The 26,309-nt window shown below is 42.1% G+C and overlaps 1 protein-coding gene across 1 annotated transcript; it reads left to right on the forward strand.

Moving 5' to 3' along the window:
* Positions 1-6,066: 6,066 nt before the first annotated feature.
* maf1b (MAF1 homolog, negative regulator of RNA polymerase III b) lies at positions 6,067-25,475 on the forward strand. The gene is made up of 8 exons (XM_034170609.1): positions 6,067-6,588; positions 9,712-9,802; positions 18,062-18,193; positions 19,581-19,743; positions 19,850-19,971; positions 20,087-20,206; positions 20,340-20,432; positions 25,170-25,475. The coding sequence occupies exons 2-8, from the start codon at positions 9,720-9,722 to the stop codon at positions 25,192-25,194; spliced, it is 738 nt and encodes a 245-aa protein (XP_034026500.1). The 5' UTR covers positions 6,067-6,588; positions 9,712-9,719; the 3' UTR covers positions 25,195-25,475.
* Positions 25,476-26,309: the final 834 nt, after the last annotated feature.

Below are 26,309 nucleotides of genomic sequence, written 5' to 3' on the forward strand. Positions count from 1 at the left end.
TTCTCCAGATGGCATTTGGCTTGTCCATTTGGGCAGCTGCAAATTTCATTCTAGCTGCCGATTGTGGAACAGGGGCTTCTGAGAGGGTTGCACCCTCTGTCCTTGGTGATGTAAAACTTGCTTCACTGTGGAGTGACGCTGGTGTAACGTTTGGACTTTTCCATTGTTCTAAGTATTGGTCAGTCTGATGAGTGCTGTCAAACACACCCGTTTTATGCTGGCAAAGAGTAACTACCATCATGATCACTGACGAGGAGTTACTAGCCCTTGATCTTGTCACCATAGAAGATATTATAGAACCTTCAGCACCACTTGTTAAAATGTTTAAGTGAATGTACGAGGTCTATTAGACAATAAACCGACCCTTTTATTTTTTTTTTAACTATATGGATTTGAATGACGTGCGATTACACCAATCATGCTTGAACCCTCATGCGCATACGTGAGTTTTTTGTGTCAGTGACGTCATTTCCCTGTGGGCAGGCCTTGAGTGAGATGTGGTCCCGCCCTCTCGGCTGAATTCCTTTGTTTCACACGTTGCTCGAGACGGCGCGCATTGCTTTATCAAAATTTTTTCTGGACCTGTGAGGAATATCCGAGTGGACACTATTCGAGAAATTAAGCTGGTTTTCGGTGAAAAGTTTAACGGCTGATGAGAGATTATGGGGTGTTTCTATCGGTGTAAGGACTTCCCACGGAGTGGGACGTCCTGCAGCGCTTCCAGGCGCCGTCATCGGCCTGTTTCGACCTGAAAACATCCTAATTTAAGGCTTAATTCACCCAGGACGTCGTGAGAGAACAGAGAAGATTCAGAAGAGGCCGGCATGAGGACTTTATGCGGACATTCCACTGTTTAAGGACATTTTTTAATGAAAGACGTGCGCGCAAATTCGCCGAGTCGTTTCCGTGACGACTCGGCGAATCTGTGTGCGCCACGACAGGAAAAACACCTCCGTGTTGAAAACCATTTGTAAAATTCAGGCGGCTTTTGATGGCTTTCAACAAGTGAGTAACTGAGAAATTGGTTTCCAACGGAGGTGTTTTTCCTGTCGCGACCCCCCGCGGTTGGGTCCGGCCCGACATGCGACTCTGCCCGCACGTTCTTTCATTACAAAATATCTGTTAACAATGGAATGTCCAAATAAACTCCTCATGCCGACTTCTTCTGAAAGTTCTCTGTTCTCTGACGACTTCCTGGGTCAACAGAGCCTGAAATGTGGAAGTTTTCAACTTGAAACGGTGAGACGCTGCCGCCTCGAAGTGCAGATCACCGTCAGGCGCCGTGGGCGGTCCTTAAAGCGACACTACCAGACCAAAATCTCTCATCAGCCGTTAAAATTTTGACCGAAAACCAGCTGAATTTATCGAATGGTGTCCACTCAGTTGTGCCTTACAGCTTTGAAAAAATGTTGATCAAACAAAGCAGCAGTCTCTGAGCCATTCCTAAACAATGAAAAAACGACGAGAGGGTGGGCGACTCCTCACTCAAAGACTGCCCACAGGCGAATGACGTAACCAACAGGCGTGAAAAAAGGCTCGCATGCCCACGAGGGTTCAAGCATGTCTGATGTAATCACACGTGATTCAAATCCATATGGTTTTTGAAAAAAATAATAAGGTCGGATACTTTTCTAATAGACCTCGTATGTACGAGGTCTGTCAAAGTATAGGTCCTTTTTATTTTTTTCAAAAACTATATGGATTTCATTCATATGTTTTTACGTCAGACATGCTTGAACCCTCGTGCGCATGCGTGAGTTTTTCCACGCCTGTCAGTGACGTCATTCGCCTGTGAGCACTCCTTGTGGGAGGAGTTGTCCAGCCCCTCGTCGGAATTCCTTTGTCTGAGAAGTTGCTGAGAGTCTGGCGCTTTGTTTGATCAAAATTTTTTCTAAACCTGTGCGACACATCGAAGTGGACACGGTTCGAAAAATTAAGCTGGTTTTCTGTGAAAATTTTAACGGCTGATGAGAGATTTTGAGGTGATACTGTCACTTTAAGGACTTCCCATGGAGCGAGACGTCGTGCAGCACTCCCAGGCGCCGTCGTCAGCCTGTTTCAAGCTGAAAACCTCCACATTTCAGGCTCTATTGATCCAGGACGTCGTGAGAGAACAGAGAAGTTTCAGAAGAAGTCGGTTTCAGCATTTTATCCGGATATTCCACTGTTAAAGGAGATTTTTTTAATGAAAGACGTGCGGACGGATTGTAGCGTCGGCTCGCAGCCGCTGCGACGCTCCGCCACTAGAAAAACACCTCTGTTGGAAGCCTTAAGGACAAGTTGGAACATGTCCAGCTATGAAACAATTTCTCATATACTCACTCCACTAAAAGCCATCAAAAGCCGCCTGGATTTTACAAATGGTTATCAACACGGAGGTGTTTTTCCTGTGCCGCCGCACCGCGCCGGCTGCGTCCCGACGCGCGGACCCGTCCGCACGTCTTTCATTAAAAAAATCTCCTTTAACAGTGGAATATCCGGATAAAATGCTGAAACCGACTTCTTCTGAAACTTCTCTGTTCTCTCACGACGTCCTGGATCAATAGAGCCTGAAATGTGGAGGTTTTCAGCTTGAAACAGGCTGACGACGGCACCTGGGAGCGCTGCGCGACGTCTCGCACCGTGGGAAGTCCTTAAAGCCGTTAAAAGTTTCACCGAAAACCAGCTTAATTTTTCGAACCGTGTCCACTTCGATGTGTCTCACAGGTTTAGAAAAAATTTTGATCAAACAAAGCGCCAGTCTCTCAGCAACTTCTCAGACAAAGGAATTCCGACGAGGGGCTGGACGACTCCTCCCACAAGGAGTGCTCACAGGCGAATGACGTCACCAACAGGCGTGGAAAAACTCACGCATGCGCACGAAGGTTCAAGCATGTCTAACGTAAAAACATATGAATGAAATCCATATAGTTTTTGAAAAAAATTAAAAGGACCTATACTTTATTGACAGCCCTCGTATATGTTTGAGCCTGTATGTATAATTTTGACCCTGTGTGCATTAGAAATTATCCAAAATTCATTCAGACTTGTGCACCTAATTCTTGTTCTTTAAAATCATGAATGGTGTATGTTGTACTGTCATTCCACTCTGGTAAAAGAACAGTTCAAGTACATCATTAAAAGCCACTGGGTCACTAACAGAGATCTGATTCAGCCACTGATCGTAATTGATTGTCTGTTGCGCTGTTCTTGACTTCATTTTTGAATTAATTTTAAAGTGCTTCACAGTGCAGATACAGAATGACCTAACGCAGACTGAGTGAAACCCAAGGTTTTTTTTTGTTGTTTTTGTTTTTTAGACAAAAAAAGAAAAATTCAAATGGAATCTGACTTAAACCTTAATTGCACCATTTCAATTTCTAAGGGCAGTGCTACTGAAGCATGTTGTTGGACATCATATGCAGCATACATGGATTTTGAGTGCTATAGAACAGGAGTAGAAACTGAATTTTTCCCAATAAAAGCTGCCCATCATGGATGTGTTCTGGCTCCTACTCTGTTCAGTGCTTGCATGGACTGGGTGTTGGGTAGGTACTCTGTAACACTTGAGACACTTGAGAAGCTGAGTGAGGAATCAGAGAGTCTAGGTTTACAAATGTCCCGGATCAAGACTGAGATCCAGGCTTTCAGTGACTTCCTGGACTCAGCCATCAGATGTGTATCTGTATTTTGTGAAAGTGTTAAATTTGTATGGACATTCACTGATGGCAGAGACACTCTGAATCCTATCTTTGAGATTGGGAGATGCCTGTGAAAAGTTCAAGGAATCATGAGATCACTGAACAGAGGTCTTGGTGGTCCTAATAACTCTTGAGAACTCTGGTGCTCTTATTTTAATTTAATTTAACTTTTATTTAACCAGGTTAGTCCCATTGAGATCAAGATCACTTTTACAAGGGAGACCTAGACAATTATAAAGTTTCCACTTCACCTAACCTGCATATTTTTAGATGTAGAAGGAAGCCGGAGCACCCAGATAGAACCCAGGCAAACTCCATGAGAACATGCAAACTCCACACAGAAAAGCCACAGGTTGGAATCGATCACATGACCTTGCTGTGAGGCAACAGTGCTAACCACTAAACCACCATGCCGCCCACTGTATGTGAGATTTGGATGCTAACCAGTGACCTAAGGCAACGACTATATTGTACTGTCTCTTTGGAGGATCCTTGGGTAATGATGGAATGACTGCGTCAAATGAACTGTTAACTTAGGGGGACTCGGATGAGTAACATCTACAACATTCTGGACATGTGCTGCATTTCTCTGGCCGTGCTCAAGCATGCAGGTGTCTTAATGTTGAGGATGCCAGTCATTGGAGAAGGATAAGGGGACTTTTATGCTTTGATAGATGGGGATGGACTGGTTGTCATCCTGGTGGTTGCCATCCAGGACTCTGGGTGGTTCCGTAGTGTCATGGATATGGCAACGAGCAACACCACCACATGTTGCCAGACTTGACTTAAGTTGTTTTGACATTATATGAAGAGATCTTTGACACTAATCAGTACACCTGGAGTCCAAGCAAACCCCAGGGATATATTTATTGATATATTTTCTGAACTGACAGTTATTCATCTGAAATTTTCAGCTGAAATACCAGGGTTATCATAACCCTGATATAGGCCCTGCCATAGACTGGCAGGGCTCTCGTCCAACTGCCTCTTGCCCAATGCCCCTTACTGTAATCCTCAATTGGAATAAGATGGTATAGAAAATGCATGAATGTATGGGGGGGTGTGATAAGTTTTATACAGTCCTAAGATCATTGTGACATTACTTATAATGATGTTAAGCCAGTTCTCAAAATAACTGAAAAAAAAAGGTGAGAATGCATAAACAAAGATTTTATATCAAAGCTAGATTCAACACCAAACATTTTGGTGTGTTTTTGGGTGTGAAGAACTGGTGCTGAATCAGTTTTGTCTTCTAAAATGATTAGCTGTGAGAAATAGGTGACCTAAAAAGAGCTGTAACTCCAGGCTCACCATAAAACTATAAAGCCAGAGACTCATTATTACCTTTATCAACCTTCACATTGGTGGAAGTCATGTGATCATCCCTATCTATCTGTGTGTCTCATACGTCAGTGAATCATACCCAGATTCTGATGAAAGTTTTAGATTTTGCAATTTGGCAAGGAAGAACTTTATTAAAATGTATTATTGTGTTTTATATTTTGCTTAAACTGTGACGTAGTTGTAGTAAGTCCGATATAGGCCCCAAGGCCCATTGATGCTGTTATCTCCAGATTGATTCTGTAGCATGAAGCTGTTAAGAGTTGACAACTTTGATGGGACAACAGTTCAACAAGGGTTACTTCCTGAAGTAAGTTTGGTGTCCATTTACAGCAGGGTGGACTGAAAAACTGAAGGCAATCAAAAGAAATTCAAACATTGTTGCCTGATAACATCCATTTTCTAAACCCACTTATTCCAGTAAAGGGTCATGAGGGGCTGCAGCCTATCTCAGCAGTCACTGGACAGGCCGCCAGTCTATTGCACACGCGTGAATTACACCTGTGGTGAATTTAAGAGTCATCAGTTCACCTAACCTGCATGTTTTTGGAAGTGGGTGGAAGTCGCAGTACCCAGGGGGAACCCACGCAAACACGGGAGAACACGCAAGCCACGTAGAAAGTACCAGGCGGGAAGTGAACCCAGGACATTCTCGCTGTGAACCAACAGTGCTGACCACTAAGGCACCAAGAGTGTGTCAGGCTCCTTCTTAATCCAAACTGTCAACATTTCTACTGCATTGTAAATAGGCTTTTGCAGTGAGTCGACATTAAACTCCTGAAATAATCAAGTAGGAAAGGTATTGTGACTGCTCTCACTCAGCAGCTGAGGTACACACATGCACTCGAAGCTCTGAACCAGCAAGTGTCCAAAAAAAAAGCGCTTCTGCAAGGCTTCTCCCATCACAGCTAAGAGCAGGACTGAAGAAGTATTGAGCCAATCACGTTAAAGTAATCGTTATACTGACAGGTCCAACAGCCAGTCGGCGCGTTGTTCCAAGTGGGCGGGCGCAGCTGACTATATATTTAAGAAAAAAGGGGGCTGGGCTTTATCATACAGTACAGTTCGTTGTTTTTGTGTTGTCGAGATCGTCGATGGTTTACAACAAGCTTGACCTTTTGCTGTTACAGTAGGTTAGACAGCGCGTTAGTCGCAGCTTTTCTGGTCGGGTCGCTGATAAAAGGCGACTTGATCTCGCTCATATCTGCGTCTGTGTGAAATCACTGGAAAGGGATGCCGCTGCGGACATACTCCGACGGACTCAAACAGTCTTTGGATTCCATCTCATCACATTTAATCGGCAAGAGCAGTTTTTCTATAAGTTCAGACGACCTCAGAGTAACTCATCCTCGACCGAGTGCGTGTGAAAGATGTTTAGTAGCGATTGTGAATTAAGAGTTCGGCTGTGAAACGACGGTAGGAGCAGCAAAAGCTAACGGTCGACAACAAAAGCGGAGTTCTCCAAACTGCGTCACCGAGGATTCAGCTCGATTAAGAAGACGACGTCTGCAGTCCGCGGCTGACTTCTGAACCCAGTGTTTTCTGCCTGTGCGGGAGATATTGCTCGGTAGGTTAACAGTGTTGTGTATTTCACAACCAGGAAGACAATTTGTCAGGGTGGGGGAGGGGCAGCGGTTTCCATAGAAAGGAAATGGTTTTGCCTATAAATTTGACCGCCAGGGGCGCTGTTTTCGCCTGATAGTGCTTTGCAGTAAGCACACACAAACATGTACCTGTATGTTGAAAATGCCAAGTTAGCACAATTATATCACTCTGGGCATGTCCTTAAAGTTTTACTGTGTCAAGTAAATAGATGTTAATCAGTAAGTGGAAAACCTAGATTTTCAGTTGTCAAAACACCAGGCTAGGTTAGTAACCATGGGAACATAACCTGCAGTGGGTCAGGTTCAGGGGGTATTCCACAAAATGGGTTTACTTGCTTTTCTGGATATGACAATTCAGACTGAGTGGTAAACTTACACTAATCGTCGTTTCACAATTAATGATTCAAGGAGACAGTATGAAAGTCAACATGGTCAGTAAACTTTAATTCTAATGGGTAGAAGTTGTCAACAAAATTTGTACCTGTAAATGTAGGGACACGTATAAAAATTCTATCCCACAACAGTATAAATTCTGACTGAATTCAGAAAGAACACCAAAAGCCCTTTTAGATTGACACCAAAATCATTTTTATTTATTTATTTCATTCATTTAAAAGACAAATGCAACAGCAGCATTCATCATGAATGAAAAGGAGCAGAAAGAAGCAACAGCTTATCTAAAAAAAAAGAAATCATGTGACTATCTTAAGTATTAAGGAAGTTATGGGCGTTTTTGTGCTGGGAATTGAGCTTGTTTTCCCGGCCTTAAAGTAGACCTGCATTGAAATAAATGCAGTCAGATCTTGGACCAAAAAATGACATATTTACATATAAGATCCTTCTGAATGTAGTAAAGTAAATCTGCAAGTCCAGATCTGTCTTTCAACGGAGAAATCTTAGTTTAAAAATGACAAATTTACAGCTAAAATTTAGCCCTCCGCAAAACTGTCAGCACATCCTGGACACTGCCGAGACGTCAGAGAGAAGACCCTATCCCAGCATGCATTGCGCGTGTCAACTGTAATTTGTGGATTTACGTTAGTTTGCATCTCTTACAAAAGCACCTTTTTATTGTCTTATACAGAAGGATTTACTTTTTTTTTTAACTTCATATTGTCTTGCGGTACATTTGGTGAGTACACATTTCTTTTATTGTTGCTTCAAAATGATTTTTGGGGACTTTTTCATACGCCCATTTGATTGAGTTGTGTCACATTGAAAATCTACTGTCTTTAGCCTCCAGTGTTACTGTCGCGGGGTACGGATGTGGGACCCGCAAAGAATTCAAGTCATTAAAAAGATATAAACCTCTCTCAGCGGCCATGGAGCTCTGCGGCTCCAATTACTGAGACCATGCAGCACTGCGGATTTTGCCACAAGAAGTCTGTCCTTGCGGGCAACAGGTGTCACCGGCCGCTCCGCATCAAAACAGCGAGCTTAGTCTCTGGACTTGCTGCCAAGTTGGCCACACCTCCATTCAGTAGACAGGGAGGTGGTGCCGGCTGCACAGCAGACACGAGGGTGGTGTGAGTGGCCCGCTGCGGCGTTTACCGAGCCCTCAGACTCGGTAAGCGCATCGGAGGCAGTGAGAGCAAGTCGTCGGAGAAGAACGTCGCCCGCTGTCGATGTCGCCGCTAATCTGAGCATGCAGAGCTGTATCTCGCATTCATTGCAGCTTACTTTTGGATGTTGAAACCTGGATGTGTATAACAGTAACATTACTAACAGATAAAAGCGGGATTGGACTGAAGGCGCAAGCGCTCCGTCTTCTCCCCGACATCATGGAAATGACCCGGATATACAAACTGTTTTCGCGGAGGGCTAAATTTTAGCTGCAAATTTGTCATTTGTAAACAAAGATTTCTCCGCTGAATTACAAATTTGGGCTTACAGATTTACTTTACTGCATTCATAAGGGTCTTATAAATACATATCAGCTATTTCTTTCTGAGATCTGACCACATTTATTTCAATGCAGGTCTACTTTAATGAATAGATGAAAGAATAGTGCCTTTGTGACCGAGTTGGACTTGTTCCTTCATATTTTTTCTCATAACTTCCTTAATATCCAAGATATCTCAGTGAAATTTTCACTAATGATGGATTACCACCTCTCCTTCATTCTCCTTGATTTTAAATGGTATATCATCTCAACACTGGCAGTCACTGGCTTTTGGTGATCGACAAGAATATTTGTGAAACGGCCAATCCTTCTGGTACAATTTAAGTGACTTTGACGAAGCAAAAACAAGACCGGGTAATTTCTCTCTCCATTTGCCTGTGACGAAAACTTGAACACGAGGTGGTCATCAACCTAAAAATTAATCAGGATATCCCTCCAACAGCCAGTAGCAGCGCGAATTGCAGGTAACTCCCTGTGTGACTCCCGAAAATGCGGTCACATGCAATTATGCAGAACTTAATCGAGGCACTGGCGTACTTGTCCTCATCCCTAGTAAATGTTTTGTAACTTCAAATTCAATTCAGTAAAGTAGGCTATAGTCTAAACACAACCATTTTTAAAACTTTGTGCAAAAAATATAATAAGTCATAGACAGAAAACAAATTACCAATTTTAAACCTTTAACATTAATGCCAGGTTATTGGTTGTGTTGATACACAATATAGTGTGTTAAGTTACGTAAAACATTTATACCGGTATTATCTTGGACTGTATGCTGTGGCATATATTTAGTATAAAAACAATGTGAAAAATTCCTCCGGTCCATAAGAATTGCAAAATATGTGTGGCTATAGGTTTTTTACTTTAGTCCCCCCCCCCCTTTCTATATGCCACGGACTTCCAGCGCCCCCTCAGAGAAATAAAGCACATGCCATTATAACTCATGGTTTCGACCCTCAACTGATGTCTTTATAGGTTGGCCATGAACGTGCACAGTGCTTGTTTGTTAAACTCTGAGTTGATTGAGCAAATTAATAACCTGTATTGTGGTGGGATAAGGTGTGTCAGGCTAACTCAACTCTGAGTTCATGATTTATGCTAGGTTAGATTAATCAGGGTTTGTGGATCACACTGTGTTGGAGCAGGTTTAAGGTTAACTATATATTGCTTGTTTGCTTTTCACAGACGAGAATGAAACTGCTGGAAAACTCCAGTTTTGAAGCCCTCAGCTCTCAACTTTGTGTTGAAATGGGAGAGTCGCGAATCCTTGGCAGGTAAGGCTCATAACCAATCACTGGTAAATTTACCCCCCAAATTTTATTTATTTATTTATTTATTTTGTCCTCCTGTGAAAAACCTAAGGAGACATTTCAGAATGCTGTAAATCACTTACGTTTGGTAAAGCAGCTGCCAGATTTCCAGGTGGGAAACGATAGGACAATCAGTAGCATCTATGCATTGAGGGAAGTAACAGCAGAAGAGACATATTTTCATCATCATACCAACATCATATTATTATTTATTTATTTATTTCAGGATACTGTGTAATCTCAGCAGAGCATAGGGGTGGGGGACCAAGTAGATAGTGCGCTTGGTTTCAGTGTGGAAGGTTCCTGATTCAAGCCTCACCCTCACACTTCAAAGGTGGTTTTAATAAGGCACCGCAGTCTAGTTTGAACCCCTATGTGATATTGCGGGATTTGACCATATCTGGGGACAGCCGGCACAAACACGGCAGAGAATCCCCAGGTGCCTTTTTTGGGGGGGGGGGGGGGGGGGGGTTCCCAGTGGAGAAGTAAAGATGAGGCAAATGGAAGAGGGCATGTCAGTAAGTGTTAGCCTACACATCTAACCAGTAGCTGTGTTCTCTCGCCTGCACAACCGCCTCGACATGTTTGAGCTCCAGGTCATAAACAAACCACAACACATGTCCACTTTCCACCGCATCATCACTTTTTTTCTTTGCATTTTCACTTTTTGGCATGTAATTTGCCCAAAAACTCAAAGTGAAGTGTTTCTGTCCCCGGAACTAGAGACATTACATCATATGCATCATATTTTACTCCTTTAGTGCGCACCCTCGAGACTGCACTGCCCAACAGAGTTTATCACGAATTGACCTCTGTCTTTGACGATGACTGTCTTGTGGAATTGTGTAATGGAATCTGGGTGAAGGTTTGAGAGGTTTGACTGGTTCAGAGATCAGGCACTGCTCATAAAATGAGGAAGTGGAATAATTGAGTACCTGCATGTTGCACAGTGCGCTGCTGATAAAGTATATCTACATCTGAGTCCATCTTTGCACCATCAGTTTTTTGTTAAAACAGTGACAGAGGAAACTGTTTCAGGCTTATATATATATATACACTCAACAAAAATATAAACGCAACACTTTTGGTTTTGCTCCTATTTTGTATGAGATGAACTCAAAGATCTAAAACTTTTTCCACATACACAATATCACCATTTCTCTCAAATATTGTCCACAAACCAGTCTAAATCTGTAATAGTGAGCACTTCTCCTTTGCTGAGATAATCCATCCCACCTCACAGGTGTGCCATACCAAGATGCTGATTAGACACCATGATTAGTGCACAGGTGTGCCTTAGACTGCCCACAATAAAAGGCCACTCTGAAAGGTGCAGTTTTATCACACAGCACAATGCCACAGATGTCGCAAGATTTGAGGGAGCGTGCAATTGGCATGCTGACAGCAGGAATGTCAACCAGAGCTGTTGCTCGTGTATTGAATGTTCATTTCTCTACCATAAGCCTTCTCCAAAGTCGTTTCAGAGAATTTGGCAGTACATCCAACCAGCCTCACAACCGCAGACCACGTGTAACCACACCAGCCCAGGACCTCCACATCCAGCATGTTCACCTCCAAGATCGTCTGAGACCAGCCACTCAGACAGCTGCTGAAACAATCAGTTTGCATAACCAAAGACTTTCTGCACAAACTGTCAGAAACCGTCTCTGGGAAGCTCATCTGCATGCTCGTCGTCCTCATCGGGGTCTTGACCTGACTCCAGTTCGTCGTCGTAACCAACTTGAGTGGGCAAATGCTCACATTCGCTGGCGTTTGGCACGTTGGAGAGGTGTTCTCTTCACAGATGATGCGAAGGAGATGTGTTGCACTGCATGAGGCAAATGGTGGTCACACCAGATACTGACTGGTATCCCCCCCAATAAAACAAAACTGCACCTTTCAGAGTGGCCTTTTATTGTGGGCAGTCTAAGGCACACCTGTGCACTAATCATGGTGTCTAATCAGCATCTTGATATGGCACACCTGTGAGGTGGGATGGATTATCTTAGCAAAGGAGAAGTGCTCACTATCACAGATTTTGACTGGTTTCTGAACAATATTTGAGGGAAATGGTGATATTGTGTATGTGGAGAAACTTTTAGATCTTTGAGTTCATCTCATACAAAATGGGAGCAAAACCAAAAGTGTTGCGTTTATATTTTTGTTGAGTATATATGAGGTCTGTTACAAAAGTATCGGACCTTTTTATTTTTTTCAAAAACCTGATGGATTTGAATCACGTGTGCCTGCATGAGCAAACCTTGAACCTTCGTGCGCATGTGTGAACTTTTTCACACCTGTCGATTGCATCATTTTCTGGTAAGCAGCTTTTGTGTGGGACGTGTGCAGTGCGCTCGGCGGATTTTCATTTCAAGGAAGAAGATGGAACGACTTGAGCAGCACCGCATCAAATTTTGCCAGAACCTGGGTGACAGCCAGGTGGAAACCATTCGGATGATTCAGATGACTTTCGGTGACTTTTTAGTCGTGTGACTATCCGAGAAATTGTGGAAGAGGTGGGCATGTCACAGCATGTCCTGTGAGACTTCCAACACGGAGGCGCATTTGCGCCGCCGTCAGCAGCAGCATGAATTTCACAACCAATCTTTTCATGGCCAAATCTTCTGTCACAGTGGAATGTACTAAAAAGTGCTGATGTCCACCTATTCCGCAATTTCTCAGCTAGTCACACGACGGTCCCGCATCCCCACAGCGTTCACTTTGGAAGTGATCTGGTCATTTCAGCGTGTTGATCGCCGACCGGACCGTGGCTTGCTCTCCACCGTTGTGCGGCCGTCTTTAAACCGGTTGTACCGCTCCTTAATCTGTGTGATGCCCATATCATCGTCACCGAAAGCTGTCACTGGGGGTTTTGGCGCCGAGGTGCTGGGAGATGTCTGGAGTTTGACTGAGGATGTGAACATGTCCTGTATCTGGTAGCAGCCTGTGAGCAGGACTTATGTCTCTTTTGTCCTTTATTTCACAATCATGACAGAGTTTTTGGAGCGAGCAGCCGCACCACAGCAGCGGGGAGTGGAGTTTCTTTCTCCTTTTATTTTACGTGCGCGCGCGAGGGAATCGTCCATGGAGATTATTTTACTTAACTACACAGATGTATAATAAAGCAAATGGTGACTGGTTTCTAAAGACAATTATGACAGTTTTTTTGGGAAAGAGCGAGGAGCAGCCTAACAGCAAGCTGCGGAGTTTCTTTCTTTTTACGTGCATGCACGAGTGAATTGTCTGTGTGGAGAATATTTTATTAATTAACTACACAGATGTATAATAAAACAAATGGTGACTGGTTTCTAAACACAATTATGACAGAGTTTTTTGGGGGGAAGAGCGAGCTGCAGCAAGCAGCGGAGTTTCTTTTTTTTATTGTTTACATGTGCGCGCGTGAACGGGACAGTTGGTCCTCAAACAGGGTCCCGCAGAGGCGGAAGGACCGCTGAAAGCGGCCGTCATCCAGACGCAGCTCCTGCAGCAAATAATGATACTCTCTGTATTGGGAGCTTTTCACAACAACTCGCTCCGTGTGATCAAGGTCCATCATGGTGACTTGACGCCGAGCGGAATGGAAGCTCCTCCTATTTGATGATGCACCGGGGCAAATTTTCGCAGCGAAAGTCAACCCAAGCAGAGCGACACACCGAGCGAAGGAGGCGCGTCCGTTGCCACGCAACCCCTGCAAATTTGTAGCGTTTGATCGCGCCCGGTGTGAACGCGGCATTAAGCCTGAAACAGCGGCTCACTTCTCCTTGCTCTTTGTTGTTGAGAGGGAGAAAGTACGGAAGATTTTCTTTCTACCTGCAGCAGTGTTCTCACTGCTGTAGCCCCACTTAAAGCCGTGCGCCCTAAAATGAAACGGGTGCCATGGCTGAATGACAGGATGCGTGAAGCCAGGCGCGTGTGTAGAAGAGCTGAGCGCAGGTGGAAAAAAGATGGACTTCAAGTCTCTTATGATATTTTAAAGGGGACCTGGCTCGCATATCAGAACATAGTGAAAGATGAAAAGATTAAATATCTTTCTGAGGTGGTCTCCAATAATGTTAATAATCCACGTGTTCTTTTTAAAACTATTGAGACAGTGCGCACGGGGTTAGAATCACCACCTGACACTTGTAATGCATTTTTGCACTTTTTTACTGAGAAAGTGGAAAGAATTAGAGCCAATATTCAGACTTCTTCATGTAGCCCTTTTCCTGACATGCCTTGCTCATCTGTTTGTCATTTTGAGCCAGTGTCTCTTGCATGTCTGTCTAAAGTTGTCTGTGAACTTAAGCCTGTTTCGAGTCCACTTGACCCTCTTCCTCCTCGACTGTTCAAAGAAGTCTGGACAACTATTGGCCCTAATGTCCTTGACATTATAAATAGCAGTCTGCTGTCTGGTGTTGTTCCTCTGTTTTGTAAAGAGGCAGTTATTGAACCCCTTCTGAAAAAACCTAGCCTTGATTCTGCGAATGTCTGTAATTTTAAGCCAATTTCTAAACTGCCTTTTTGGCTAAAATTTTAGAGAAATGTGTTCTTATGCAGCTGCAGTTTTTCCTAGAAGCACATGGCATTTTTGATATTTTTCAGTCAGGTTATAAAGCCCTTCATAGTACAGAGTCAGCACTTTTAAAGGTTTTTAATGATTTCTTTTTAGTGACAGATTCTGGTGATTCTGCCATTTTAGTCCTTTTAGACTTGTCAGCTACGTTTCACACAGTCGACCACATAACTCTTTTAAATCATTTGGAAAACTGTGTGGCGGTTAGGGGGACCACCCTGGAGTGGTTCAGGTCTTATCTCAGTGGGAGGAGCTGCTCTGTCAAATTGGGGGACTGCATCTCTAAATTGTGGAGTACCGCAGGGGTCAATCCTAGCGCCTGTTCTTTATGCCCTCTACCTCCTCCCACTGAGTCAAATCTTTAAAAATCATGGCTTACAGTATCATTTTTACGCAGATGTACCTGCCACTCAAAAAAAAACTTGCTTCTACCCCTTTGGCGCCTCTTTTGAATTGTTTGAGTGACGTCAAGGCATGGTTGGCCCACAACTTTTTAAGTCTAAATGAGGACAAAACGGAGGTCATTTTATTTGGAAATATTGAACCCCTCTTGGACTTGGGCCCTCTTAAACAGTACATGAAACAGTCCGTCACCAACCTCGGCGTCATTATTGACAAAGATTTTAAATTTGACAAGCAGGTTAATGCCGTTGTCAAATCTGGATTTTATCATTTGCGTCTTTATCTAAAGTTAAACCTTTTTTTTATGTTTTAATGTTTTCGAACAAGTCATGCACACTTTTGTCTCCTCTCCTTTAGACTACTGTAATGCACTTTTTATCGGCATCAGCCAAAATGCACTTTCTCGCTTACAGTTGGTCCAAAATTCTGCCGCGCGTCTCTTAACTGGTAGCAGAAAGCGAGAGCACATCACTGCGGTTTTGGCATCTCTGCACTGGCTTCCAGTTCGTTTTAGAGTTTATTTTAAGATTTTATTGTTTGTTTTTAAAGCTTTGAATGGACTGGCCCCGACGTACATTTCGGACCTCATCCAAATTTATCAGCCTCCCCGTGTTTTGCGGTCTGAGGGCCAGCTCCAGCTTGTGGTGCCTGTGACAAGACTTAAAACTAGGGGAGACAGGGCTTTTTCTGTTGTGGGCCCTCAGCTGTGGAATGATTTGCCCCTTAACATTCGAACAGCCCCTTAACATTCGAACAGCCCCCACTGTAGAGTGTTTTAAGTCTCGTCTAAAGACCCATTTTTAATGCTTTGGCTTTTAACACCGCGTGAGTGTGTGGTCCTCTCTGTTTTTTTTTGTGGGTGATTCTTTAACTACGGACACTATTGGCCTTGTAAATGTAATTTCCACCACACCATTGCCTTACAATATAAAGCGCCTTGGGGCAACTGTTTGTTGTGATTTGGCGCTATATACATGTGCTCTGATGTCACTGTTTATCTCCATAGAAACTACCCAAACAATCTTTCATACAAACTGTTTAAAGGGACATTAGTGTTGTGGTGGAAATTACGGCAGTAGTGTGGGACAACTACATTTTGTTTAAAAAAAAAAAAAAAAAAAATCACAACAGTTGTATGACATTGAATACCCCAATTATGTTTTCATTATTTTACTGATATTTTATTCAGAGATATTTTAAAACATTAGAAAAAACGTTTCTTTACCATTCATTTTTATCATTGAAGATCAAAGGTCTGGGTGTGGGACAAGCACAAAACGGCAATATTTGCATATAATGATGCTGAAAAAAGGTGAAAAAGTCATCATAGACTACTAGAACAAATTTCTTAACACACTTTCATTGTAAAGATAACTATAAAAGTGTGAAATTTCCCCTTTTTTCTGTTTTTCATACAATATGATCAAAGGACATAAGTGCCTGTAGTCTAAGAATCACCCTTGTTTGTTTTTGTACAGCACTTTGGAAACTGTTTGTGAAATGTGCTATATAAATAAAGGGTATGGTATAAACCCAGAGAATATATTCACAAGAGTTTTAGGCACAATATACAAAGGGTTTAATGCTGTTGTCCGTGTGGAGCCTAATGCGTCTCAAATGCATTTCTCCTGTCGTGAACTCATAACCGTAATGCACTGTGGACGCACCATGTCCACACTAAAACCTTCAAAATTAGTGCAATACTTAAAAACTAAAACATATAGCTAATATTTTCACTGTATAAAACTTCCAACGTGACGTTAATTTAAATAACTTGTCAGAAATTAGTTTGGTTAAAACTGTATGCCTCTGGATGACTTGGGTGATATTGCCGTCAAGTTACTATGGTGTCAAGAGAAATTTTTTTTCTCTCACTTTCTTTCTCTTCTGTGACAACCTCTCCTCTGTCGCAGAGAATAGAACTGTACATCTGCTACAAAACATTTAACAGGTAGGTACTAAAATCTTTCATATCAGACTTCACAAATGTTTTTAACTGTTAAAGCTTTATTCACCAAGCCTGTAATAATATGTTAGCGGTTTAAAAATTATTGGACCAAAATTTATTGGAAGATAATTGGTCCGCTGATGGTTTTCAAAGTTATCTGAAAAGCTAATCCGATAATGAAAACATTAGCTTCAATGATTAGCGGTTAGTGGAACTGTACCCACCTGTGTGTGTGTTTAAATACACAAGCATGACTACAGTTGTGCATGGCTTTGTTGCTGTAGTTCCTCATCTTGTGTCCTGTCTGGCTACACATGGTGTTTTGTCTGAGGTCAGCTCTGTTCCTATAAATAGGCTGACAAGGCCTGAGAGAGTCTGTCAGGTTGTGCAACCATTGCGCGTCTGGAATCATTTGACTGATGTGAAATAAACACTGCGCAACAGTCTGCTCCTCTTCTGTCTCTGTATAGAACAGTGTTTGTTTGAAAAATGTGATAGAGCAGCAGAGAAATTTGAGAAATTTTTTGTGTCAGACCATTGTGGAGCGCTTGTTTCTAGTCATCTTATCAAAGCAGCATTTTGGGCAATTCTTATGTGACATGACTATGTAAAATTCTAACATTAAATGGCAACCAAGTAGGTATATGATGGTAAATCTAGTATAAGTTAATATTTACAATAATACTTGCATGTCATACCATGAATATGGACTGTTGGGTTGGATTTGAGGTACTTGATGGAAAAACACAAATCTTGCTTCTGAGAAATGGTTGAGAGTGTGACATGTAGCTGGAGGTTTGATGGACTTAGATGTAAGTTGTGATTAAATCATTAAGACCTGAACAGCACTTAAAATCTACTTCTGCAGTACACCCGGTGTGGTTTCAATCCAGGTTTTCACTTCTATAAATATTATCTGGTGAAACTGATGTTGCATTTTGTCTGAAGATGGAAAAATGTTTTGTGTTGACCCCCTCAAGTTGGAGACAAGTTTGATGTCAGGGTTTTGGTTAGAAATTATTAGCACACTTAGTATGCTTCTGTCGGCCGGTCACGGCAGCTGCTACTTTTTATTTTATTATTATTATTTTTAATTAAGTGCAGATTCCTAGCCCAGTATTTCACATTTAAAATGGACAGATTTTTAAAAGGCACAGACACTCCTTGTAAATTAAGTGTACTTGCCTTCTTCTGCCTTGTGAGGTATTAAAATCCACCTGGGGGTTTTATTCCCAGACTTTTCGTCATGTGGCATTTCTCAGTATTTTTACATCTCATGAACGCTGTTCACTCGAGAAATGCAGCTGTTTCTGCCCTACAGGATTGAGAGCTACTCCTGTAAGATGGCAGGGGATGACAAACACATGTTCAAGCAGTTCTGCCAGGAGGGGGAGCCACACATCCTGGAGGCTCTTTCTCCCCCTCAGTCCACCAGCACCACCAGCCCTTCACAGTGAGTACTGCAGTACACACACGGTTTCCAAATCCTCAGGACTTATGAGTCCCACAACCTGTTAAAAAAACAAAACAAAACTATTTTTATCATACCCATAAACTTCAAGTTTTAAAATGTCATATGATTCTTGAATTACCAGGCATACTGAATGCTTCCATGAGTAAAAATAACCAAACAAACTTAAAAGGGTGGTATTCCATCAAAAATCACTTTGTCGTATATGTTTGATTTAAAATTCTGCAGTGAAAATGTAAAGCCTTGAATGAATCAAACATTAGGAAACTAATTATGCAAATTTTCAGCTGAACTGCAGACTGGAGGAGACGACAAAGATGAGCGGAGGAGGAGTAACACTTGTGGGCACTTGGAAAAATCTCTTTTTTTTTTCTCCCCACTTTTGTTAAACTTAAATCAAAAAAACATGTTTTACTTCTTAAAAAATTTACTGTATTTATATGCTGCACCTGGCAAAAGTCGCTTCTTTTTTGTATCATCAACTCTTTAGTTATGGATTTTTCTGTACATTGTTGTGCTTTTTTATTTTGGCATTTATTCTTTTATCACCGGGGTTTTATTTACTTTATTTTTATTTGTATTTTGTTTTAATGGTTTGATTCCTGGGAAAGCCCCATAGTTGTTGTTGTTGTTATTAATAATAAATGTGACGATTCCCAATATATGTAAGTTGCACTGGAGTATGTCACCGGACCTTCCAAACTAGTGCAGAAAAAAACCCCTCTGAAAATACAGTAGGTGAATATGGCACAAAACTTTCTACCCACTCATTGGCATTATTGTGATGTTTCCATAGAATTGCCACACTTGCAGGTGTAGTGAAAAATGAGGCCACAGTAAGTAAATGTGACAGTTGAAAGACCCAGAAACTGCTTGAGTTTCAGAGGTTAAGCCTCGTTCTCACTTTGACAGATAAGCATCCTAGAAGGTCACAATCTGTAACCATTACAAATCGTGTGCAAAGTTCACATTTGCCTGTGGATTTGATGTAACGCACTGTTTGATATAATGTGTCATAATTGCACCATCTGACGTGTAAAAACCATGGCACACCTGTATAAATTGAGCACAACTTTCGTGGCCCAGCAAAACCGCAGTGACTGACACACTTTGATGTCATACATTCCGTACAAAGTTTGTGACCGCACCACAGTTAAAACAAGGCCACAGCAGAATGAAGGAATATCCTGATTCACCACCAGACAGCATCAGACCCTCTGAGGTTTTCAGAAGTAAGGACAATGTTTCAAGCAAAGACCTTCCAGAATGCAAATCTATGAAAGTGACAAATGGGGTTTAAACTAAAGCAAGAAAAGTGCACAGGAGGTCAAGGAGGTAAAGCAACATTTTTTGTCGTCTGTGTCTCAAGGCTGGGGAAGAGCAGTGAAGACGGGGAGAATCCTTTGAGTGACAAGTGTTGCAGGAAGACTATATTCTACCTCATCACCACGCTCAACGAGTCTTTCAGACCAGACTACGACTTCAGCACGGCACGCCCCCATGAGTTCAGCCGAGAGCCCAGCCTTAATTGGGTCAGTTCAGGGCTGACCACAGAGCGACACAGAACATGTTAATGTTAGAGAGGTAAAATCAAGATGTCCTGTTCAACATTTATGCAAATGCGATTTCCCCCATCAGGTGGTAAATGCTGTAAACAGCAGCTTGTTCTCAGCTGTTGGAGAAGAGTTCAACTCCCTGGGCCCGGAGTTGTGGAATGCCATGGACCAAGAGATAAACTTGCAGAGCTGTGACATTTACAGGTGTGGGTGTGCACATGCTAAAGCAAGCTTGTGCTTGTACTATTTAAAATAATTTAAAATACTATTGGTAATTCTTTGATGCTGTTTTGAGATGTAATTTTTATTAATTTCTCAGTTACAACCCCGACCTGGATTCTGATCCGTTTGGGGAAGAGGGGAGCCTCTGGTCCTTCAATTACTTCTTCTACAATAAGAAACTGAAGAGGATTGTCTTCTTCACATGCAGATCTGTCAGGTCAGCAGCTGCTACATTAGATCAGTGTAGTTCCTCACTCAGTGACTTAACCACATTTAAGATGGTCACTGAATGACAAATATGTACTAGTGGCAGAAAGAAAGGATTGACATAAAAATGTTTCATACTGCAGTGTGTTGAGTGGGTATGGTGGCGATTGTCCTGACAACGAGCTAGACATGGAGCTGGATGACGAAGAGGAAATGGATGGTGTCACAGAGGACAGGTTAGACTGATGTAGAGGATCTTAAGCTGGATCTAAAATAATTTGTTTGTGGTTGGCCATGCACAACAGTCATCTTTATTGATTTAGTTTTTGAAATGAGCCTATTCTAAAGGAGATTGATTTTGCTTTTAAGTGGGTTAATCCATTCGTCAGTTTCTGGTGCTGTTGTCATACACTTTGCCACTCATACAACAGTCACTTGAGAACTTGTAGGTGTAACGATTGTTACGTGCATCCCATCAAGACAGGCCACAGTACAGGTAAACTAATATTTTTGTGTTTGTATCTTGCAAATTAGAGTGCAGAACGCTACACTGCACTCGTCAAATGTGTAGACGTGACCTTTTCATAGCTTCTAGCATAAATCCTTATATCTGTAATGTTGAAATATATCAAACTTTATTTTCTGCTTTTGGTGTGTGTGAATTAAAAAAAAAAAAGTAATACGTTTGAGGCTGCGTGGAACTGAACTAGTGTGGCGAATTGTGTAACTGAGATGTTGGTGCATATAACTGACAAACTAGAGCTATGCGGATCACTGACACAGCCAGACACTGCAGATAATCTCCCGGTGTTAGGAAGTTAAAAATACATCAACATTACAAGCATTTTAAACTTAATTTTCCTCTGGCACTAATTTGCAGACTTTTTAGGCTATGCAATTGTGAGCTCCATTTAAGCCACATTCACTCACCTGTCACTGAAGAAGTGGATGTCCGGTAATGTGGTTTAGGGTGAAAAATCAGTTTTACTGGACATGTTCAAAATACATGCCGATACCCCTGCCACTCTAAAACTCAATATCTTAGTTTCAAGAGGCATGCCCTCAGAGGTGAGGGTCCGCGGTTGCAGCAGTGTGCACTGACCACTGTTTTGCTTCTGTTCCTCCCTGCTGTCCTGCCCTCACACGCTTTGTTTGGGTTGAGCTGTTGGTTAATTTTACAGTGCAGCCAGAAAGTATTCACATCACTTCACCTTTTCCACACTTTGTTATAGCCTTATTCCAAAATGCAGTAAATTCATTTTCCCCTCAAAATTCTACTCACAACATTCCATAATGACAACATAAAAGTTTTTATTTTTGCAAATTTATTAAAAATAAAACGAAGAAAATCTGGAGCAGGTTTCCATCCACGATGTCTCTGTATATTGCTCTCAGTTCCTGCAGCTGATAAACATCCCCACAGCATGATGCTGCCACCACCATGCTTCACTGTAGGGATGTGCCAAGTTACCTCCAAATATGGCGCCTGGCATTCACACCAAAGAGTTAAATTTTTGTCTCATCAGATCAGGAAATTTTGTTTTCTCATGGTTTGAGAGTCCTTCTGGTTACTTTTGGCAAACTCCAGGTGGGCTGCCATGTGCCTTTTACTAAGGCGTGGCTTCCATGTGGCCACTCTACCATACAGGCCTGATTGGTGGATTGCTGCAAAGATGCTTCTGAATCATTCTCCTCTCTCCACAGAGGAATGCTGGAGCTCTGACAGAGTGACCATGGGGTTCTTGGTCACCTCCTTGACTAAGGTCCTTCTCCCCAGATCGCTCAGTTTAGACGGGTGGCCAGCTCTAGGAAGAGTCCTGGTGGATCTGAACTTCTTCCATTTATGGATGATGGAGGCCAATGTACTCATTGGGACCTTCAAAGCAGCAGAAATGTTTCTGTACCTTTTTCCACGTTGTGCTTCGAGACAATCCTTCCTGTTTCAGAGGTCTACATACAATTCCTCCGACTTCATGCTTGGTTTGTGCTTTGACATGCACTGTCAGCTGTGGGACCTTATATGTAGCCAGGTGTGTGCCTTTCCAAATCATGTCCAATCAACTGAATTTACCCCAGGTGGGCACCAGAGCTCAGTTTTGAGCTTCACGGCAAAGGCTGTGAATTATGTACGTAATTTTAGTTAATTTTCAGTACATTTGCAAAAATCAACTTTTTCCCCCAGTGTCATTATGGAGTATTGTGTGGAATTTTGAGGGGAAAAATTAATTTCATTCATTTTGGAATGTGGAAAGTGTTGTATACACTGTACCTAAGGTTATGTAAACGGGTCATTCCTTTATCCAGGATAAAGTTGCCAGCTAATTATTTTGGCTGTATACTCTCTGTAGAGGTGCAGTGATACACACTCCTTGGGTCTAGCAGGTGATCAGAATATCTCCTGTTCAGGCTAAGTGATGCCCTGTTCCACTGATAGACTTTATTTTCCTTTGCATAAAGAGCTGTGAATTTTGGCAGTGGAATATTAATTATGTGGATGGGGATCATACAGTTGTGCTCAAAAGTTTACATACCCTGGCAAAATTTTATTTATTTATTGGCCATTTTTCAGAGGAATAACACACAAATTTTCACTCATGGTTAGTGGTTGTACGTATGCACCCATTTATTGTCAAACAACTGCGTTTACTCTCTTTAAATCATAATGACAACAGAAACTAACCAAATATCCCTGACCATAAGTTTACATGCCCTGAAGATTTTGGCCTGATAACATACATACAGGTTTGAATGTCTATTAAAGGTAACCATCTTCACCTGTGATCTCTTTGCTTGTAATCTGTGTGTGTGTGTGTGTGTGTGTGTGTGTGTGTGTGTGTGTGTGTGTGTGTGTGTGTGTGTACACACACAAGGTCAGTGAGTTTCTGGGCTCCTAACAGACCCTTGCATCTTTCATCCAGTGCTGCACTGACATTTCAGAGTCATAGGGAAAGCAAAATAATTGTCAAAGAAAAGGTAATTGAACTGTATAAAACAGGAAAGGGATATAAAAAGATAATCAAGGGACAGAATGCCAATCAGCAGTGTTCAAACTCTAATTAAGAAGTGGAAAATAAGGGATTTTGTTGAAACCAAACCACGGTCAGGTAGACAAATTTCAACAACTGCCAGGAAAATTGTTCAGGATGCAAGGAAAAACCCACAAATAATTTCAGCTAAAATACAGGACTCTCTCTCTTGATGGAAAAATAAGTGATGTGACTGTTTCAAGATGCACTTGAAGAAAAATGGGCTGCATGGTTGTCGCCAGAAGAAAGCCGCTACATTACTACGCAAAAGCCACAACTTACAATATGACAAACAGCACAGAGAATTTAGAGTGATGAGACCAAAATTGAGCTTTTTGGCCACAACCATAAATGTTACATTTGGAAAGGAGTCAACAAGATCTGTGGTGAAAAGTACACCATTCCTACTGTGAAACATGGAGGTGGAGTTCTGATGTTTTGGGGATGTGTGAGCTACAAAGGCACAGGAAGCTTAAGCCCTGGTCAGACCGAATAATGAGCCACATAGTATGAATTGTGTGTGTGTCGAGTTATTCAAGAAACGTGGGAGAATAGTGGCTCTTAGAGGCAGATTATTTGGCTAACAAGGCTCATCTCTGTGCGTGGTGCTAATTTTGTGAAGTTCAAAATTGACCAAAAATAGCGCGGGGCGATTTGTGTATGAGGTACTACGAGGACAAACGAGGCATGTTAGTGGTGAGTATGAGGCTGTTAGAGACCCATTATCAGAGTACCTGGTGGCTACGCAGACAGGACAGGCTACCTACAACAGAGCAGGTTCGACTGAGAAAGCCCTTGTATCCCCCTTGCATGTGGCTCATTATTCAAATAATCACTGAAATTTCTGACAAGTCCATATGTGGCTTATTATTCAAGGCTTTATTTTTCAGTCTGACCAGAGCTTTAGTCAAAATTGATGGCAGGATAAATGCAGCATGTTATCAGAAAAATACTGGAGGAAAATTTGCACTCATCAGCCTGGAAGCTGTGCATGGGACATAGAACAATCCAGAAGATAAGGCCAAGTCAACCTGTCATTGGCTACAGCAGAATAAAGAGAAGGTTCTGGAGTGGCCATCTCAGTCTCCTGACCTCAATATCATTGAGTCACTCTGAGGAGATCTCAAACATGCAGCTCATGCAAGACAACCTAGGAATTTACAGGAACTGGAGGCCTTTTGCCAAGAATAGGCAGCATTACCATTAGAGAAAATAGAGCCCTCTCCACAACTACCAAAAAAAAAAAAACTCCAAGATGTCAGTGATGTTAAAGGGGACAATACATGGTATTAAGAACTGGGGTATGTAAACTTTTGGTCAGGGTCATTTGATTAGTTTCTATTGTCATTGTGATTTACAAAGAGTAAATAGTTATTTGACAATAAATGGCTTCACACAACCACTAACCATGAGTGGGGGGGTGTCGTCATTCATAATCACTGAAAAATTGCCAAAGAATCTGCCAGGGTATGTAAACCTTTGAGCAAAACTGTATGTGGATGGTTTTTAGTGTGGGTGGATGACAGATTTATTTTTAGCAGCAGGTTCAGTTAATGTCAGGTGAGTTGTGTAAATTTACATATTTTTCACAATTGTGACGATCCAAGAGTTACTCACCATTAGAGTTCAAAGCTTTAATGTCAAAGCATTTTGCCAGTTGCTCATACTTAACAGTCTGCATCAAAGTTTATCCACACTGAAAGCCTTATCTCTCAAACCAGTAGTTCTGATGTTTGTTCTCAAGATGCACATGATAAAACTGATCTGCTGGAATGGAAAACTTTCACTTGCCTGTGCCGTTGACTACCATGAGGATGGCACCTGTTCTCATCTGGTGAACATTGCACTGTCGCAGCACGTTGCACTCAGTGCAGACTTGTGTTCTGGTTACCAAGTTGCTGCATCTGTTGAAATTAACTAGATGAATTTTCCTTCTCTAATTTCCAGGTGCCCCAGAGCTCTCTGTGTGTGAATTTTTCCAGCTGTTGCACCTTGGCCAAAGAGCATACCGGCCATTCTTCATCATCAGTACATTTTTCGTTCCACGTTTTTCCTTTTGATTACGCTGCCTCATCCAAAGCCTCTCTCACGTATGGGACTGTTGCATGTCTGAAGTCTTCTCCTCTGGTGGTGGTAGAGCTTCACACCACACATGGACATTTTGTCAAAGACCACATGGTAATTTCGAGCTCATTCGTTGTGCTTGTTTTAAGCTCTTAACAGAAATACGCACTCTCCTGTCACATTTCCAAAGAGACCCCTGAAGGTTTTGTTAAATACCAAGTGGCAGAGAGACTGTTTATTGCAAACTGACAAATTGTGAGCTTAGATGAGACTGGAGGTATGACTAACTCTCTAACTGGAAAGAAAGCAAGCTGGATCCATGAACACAGGCAAGAACTCCTGCTGAGCTGAAATCCTGTTCATTATAACTTTGTTGCATTTTGGCTTTGTGCAGACTGCCACTTTAAATCAGATTTTAAAGCATATCTGATTCAAATCTGAGCTTCCTGATCGGCCATCTTATTCACACACACACACAAAATTTGTGGGTTGTTCTTCTAGCTGCTTTCTGTGAAGGCTCTCAGTTGTCCAGGTGGTTTCCATAGTAGAGAAGCTTGAATCTTAGACTGGACTGGGTTGCTTGATGCGAGGACGTTTCGCTTCAAATCACAGAAGTTTCCTCAGCTAAAATTCTTACTCTGGTCATCTGACTTCTGTCTTGACTCTTGTAGAGAAGAACAGAAGCCACAAAAGCTGGAGTTTTTTTAAACCTAACCAGACCCCTCCCACCGAGAGGCAGACTGCTATAGGCTAGTGACTAAACAATAGCTCTAATTAGCACCTATTGTGCATATAGTGCTCTCGGGTCAAAACAGTTTCAGTCTTTTGTTCATGGTAATGAGTCATTCACGTCATCAGGAGAGGTGTCCGTCCCATCATTAGGAGGGTGCCAACTAGAGCACAATAGGTGCTAATTAGAGCTATTGTTTAGTCACTAGCCTATAGCAGTCTGCCTCTCGGTAGGAGGAGTCTGGTTAGGTTTAAAAACTTCAGCTTTTTTGGTTTCTGTTCTTCTCTACAAGA

This window comes from Thalassophryne amazonica, chromosome 1 (assembly GCF_902500255.1).
Source record: "Thalassophryne amazonica chromosome 1, fThaAma1.1, whole genome shotgun sequence".
Classification (NCBI taxonomy): domain Eukaryota; kingdom Metazoa; phylum Chordata; class Actinopteri; order Batrachoidiformes; family Batrachoididae; genus Thalassophryne; species Thalassophryne amazonica.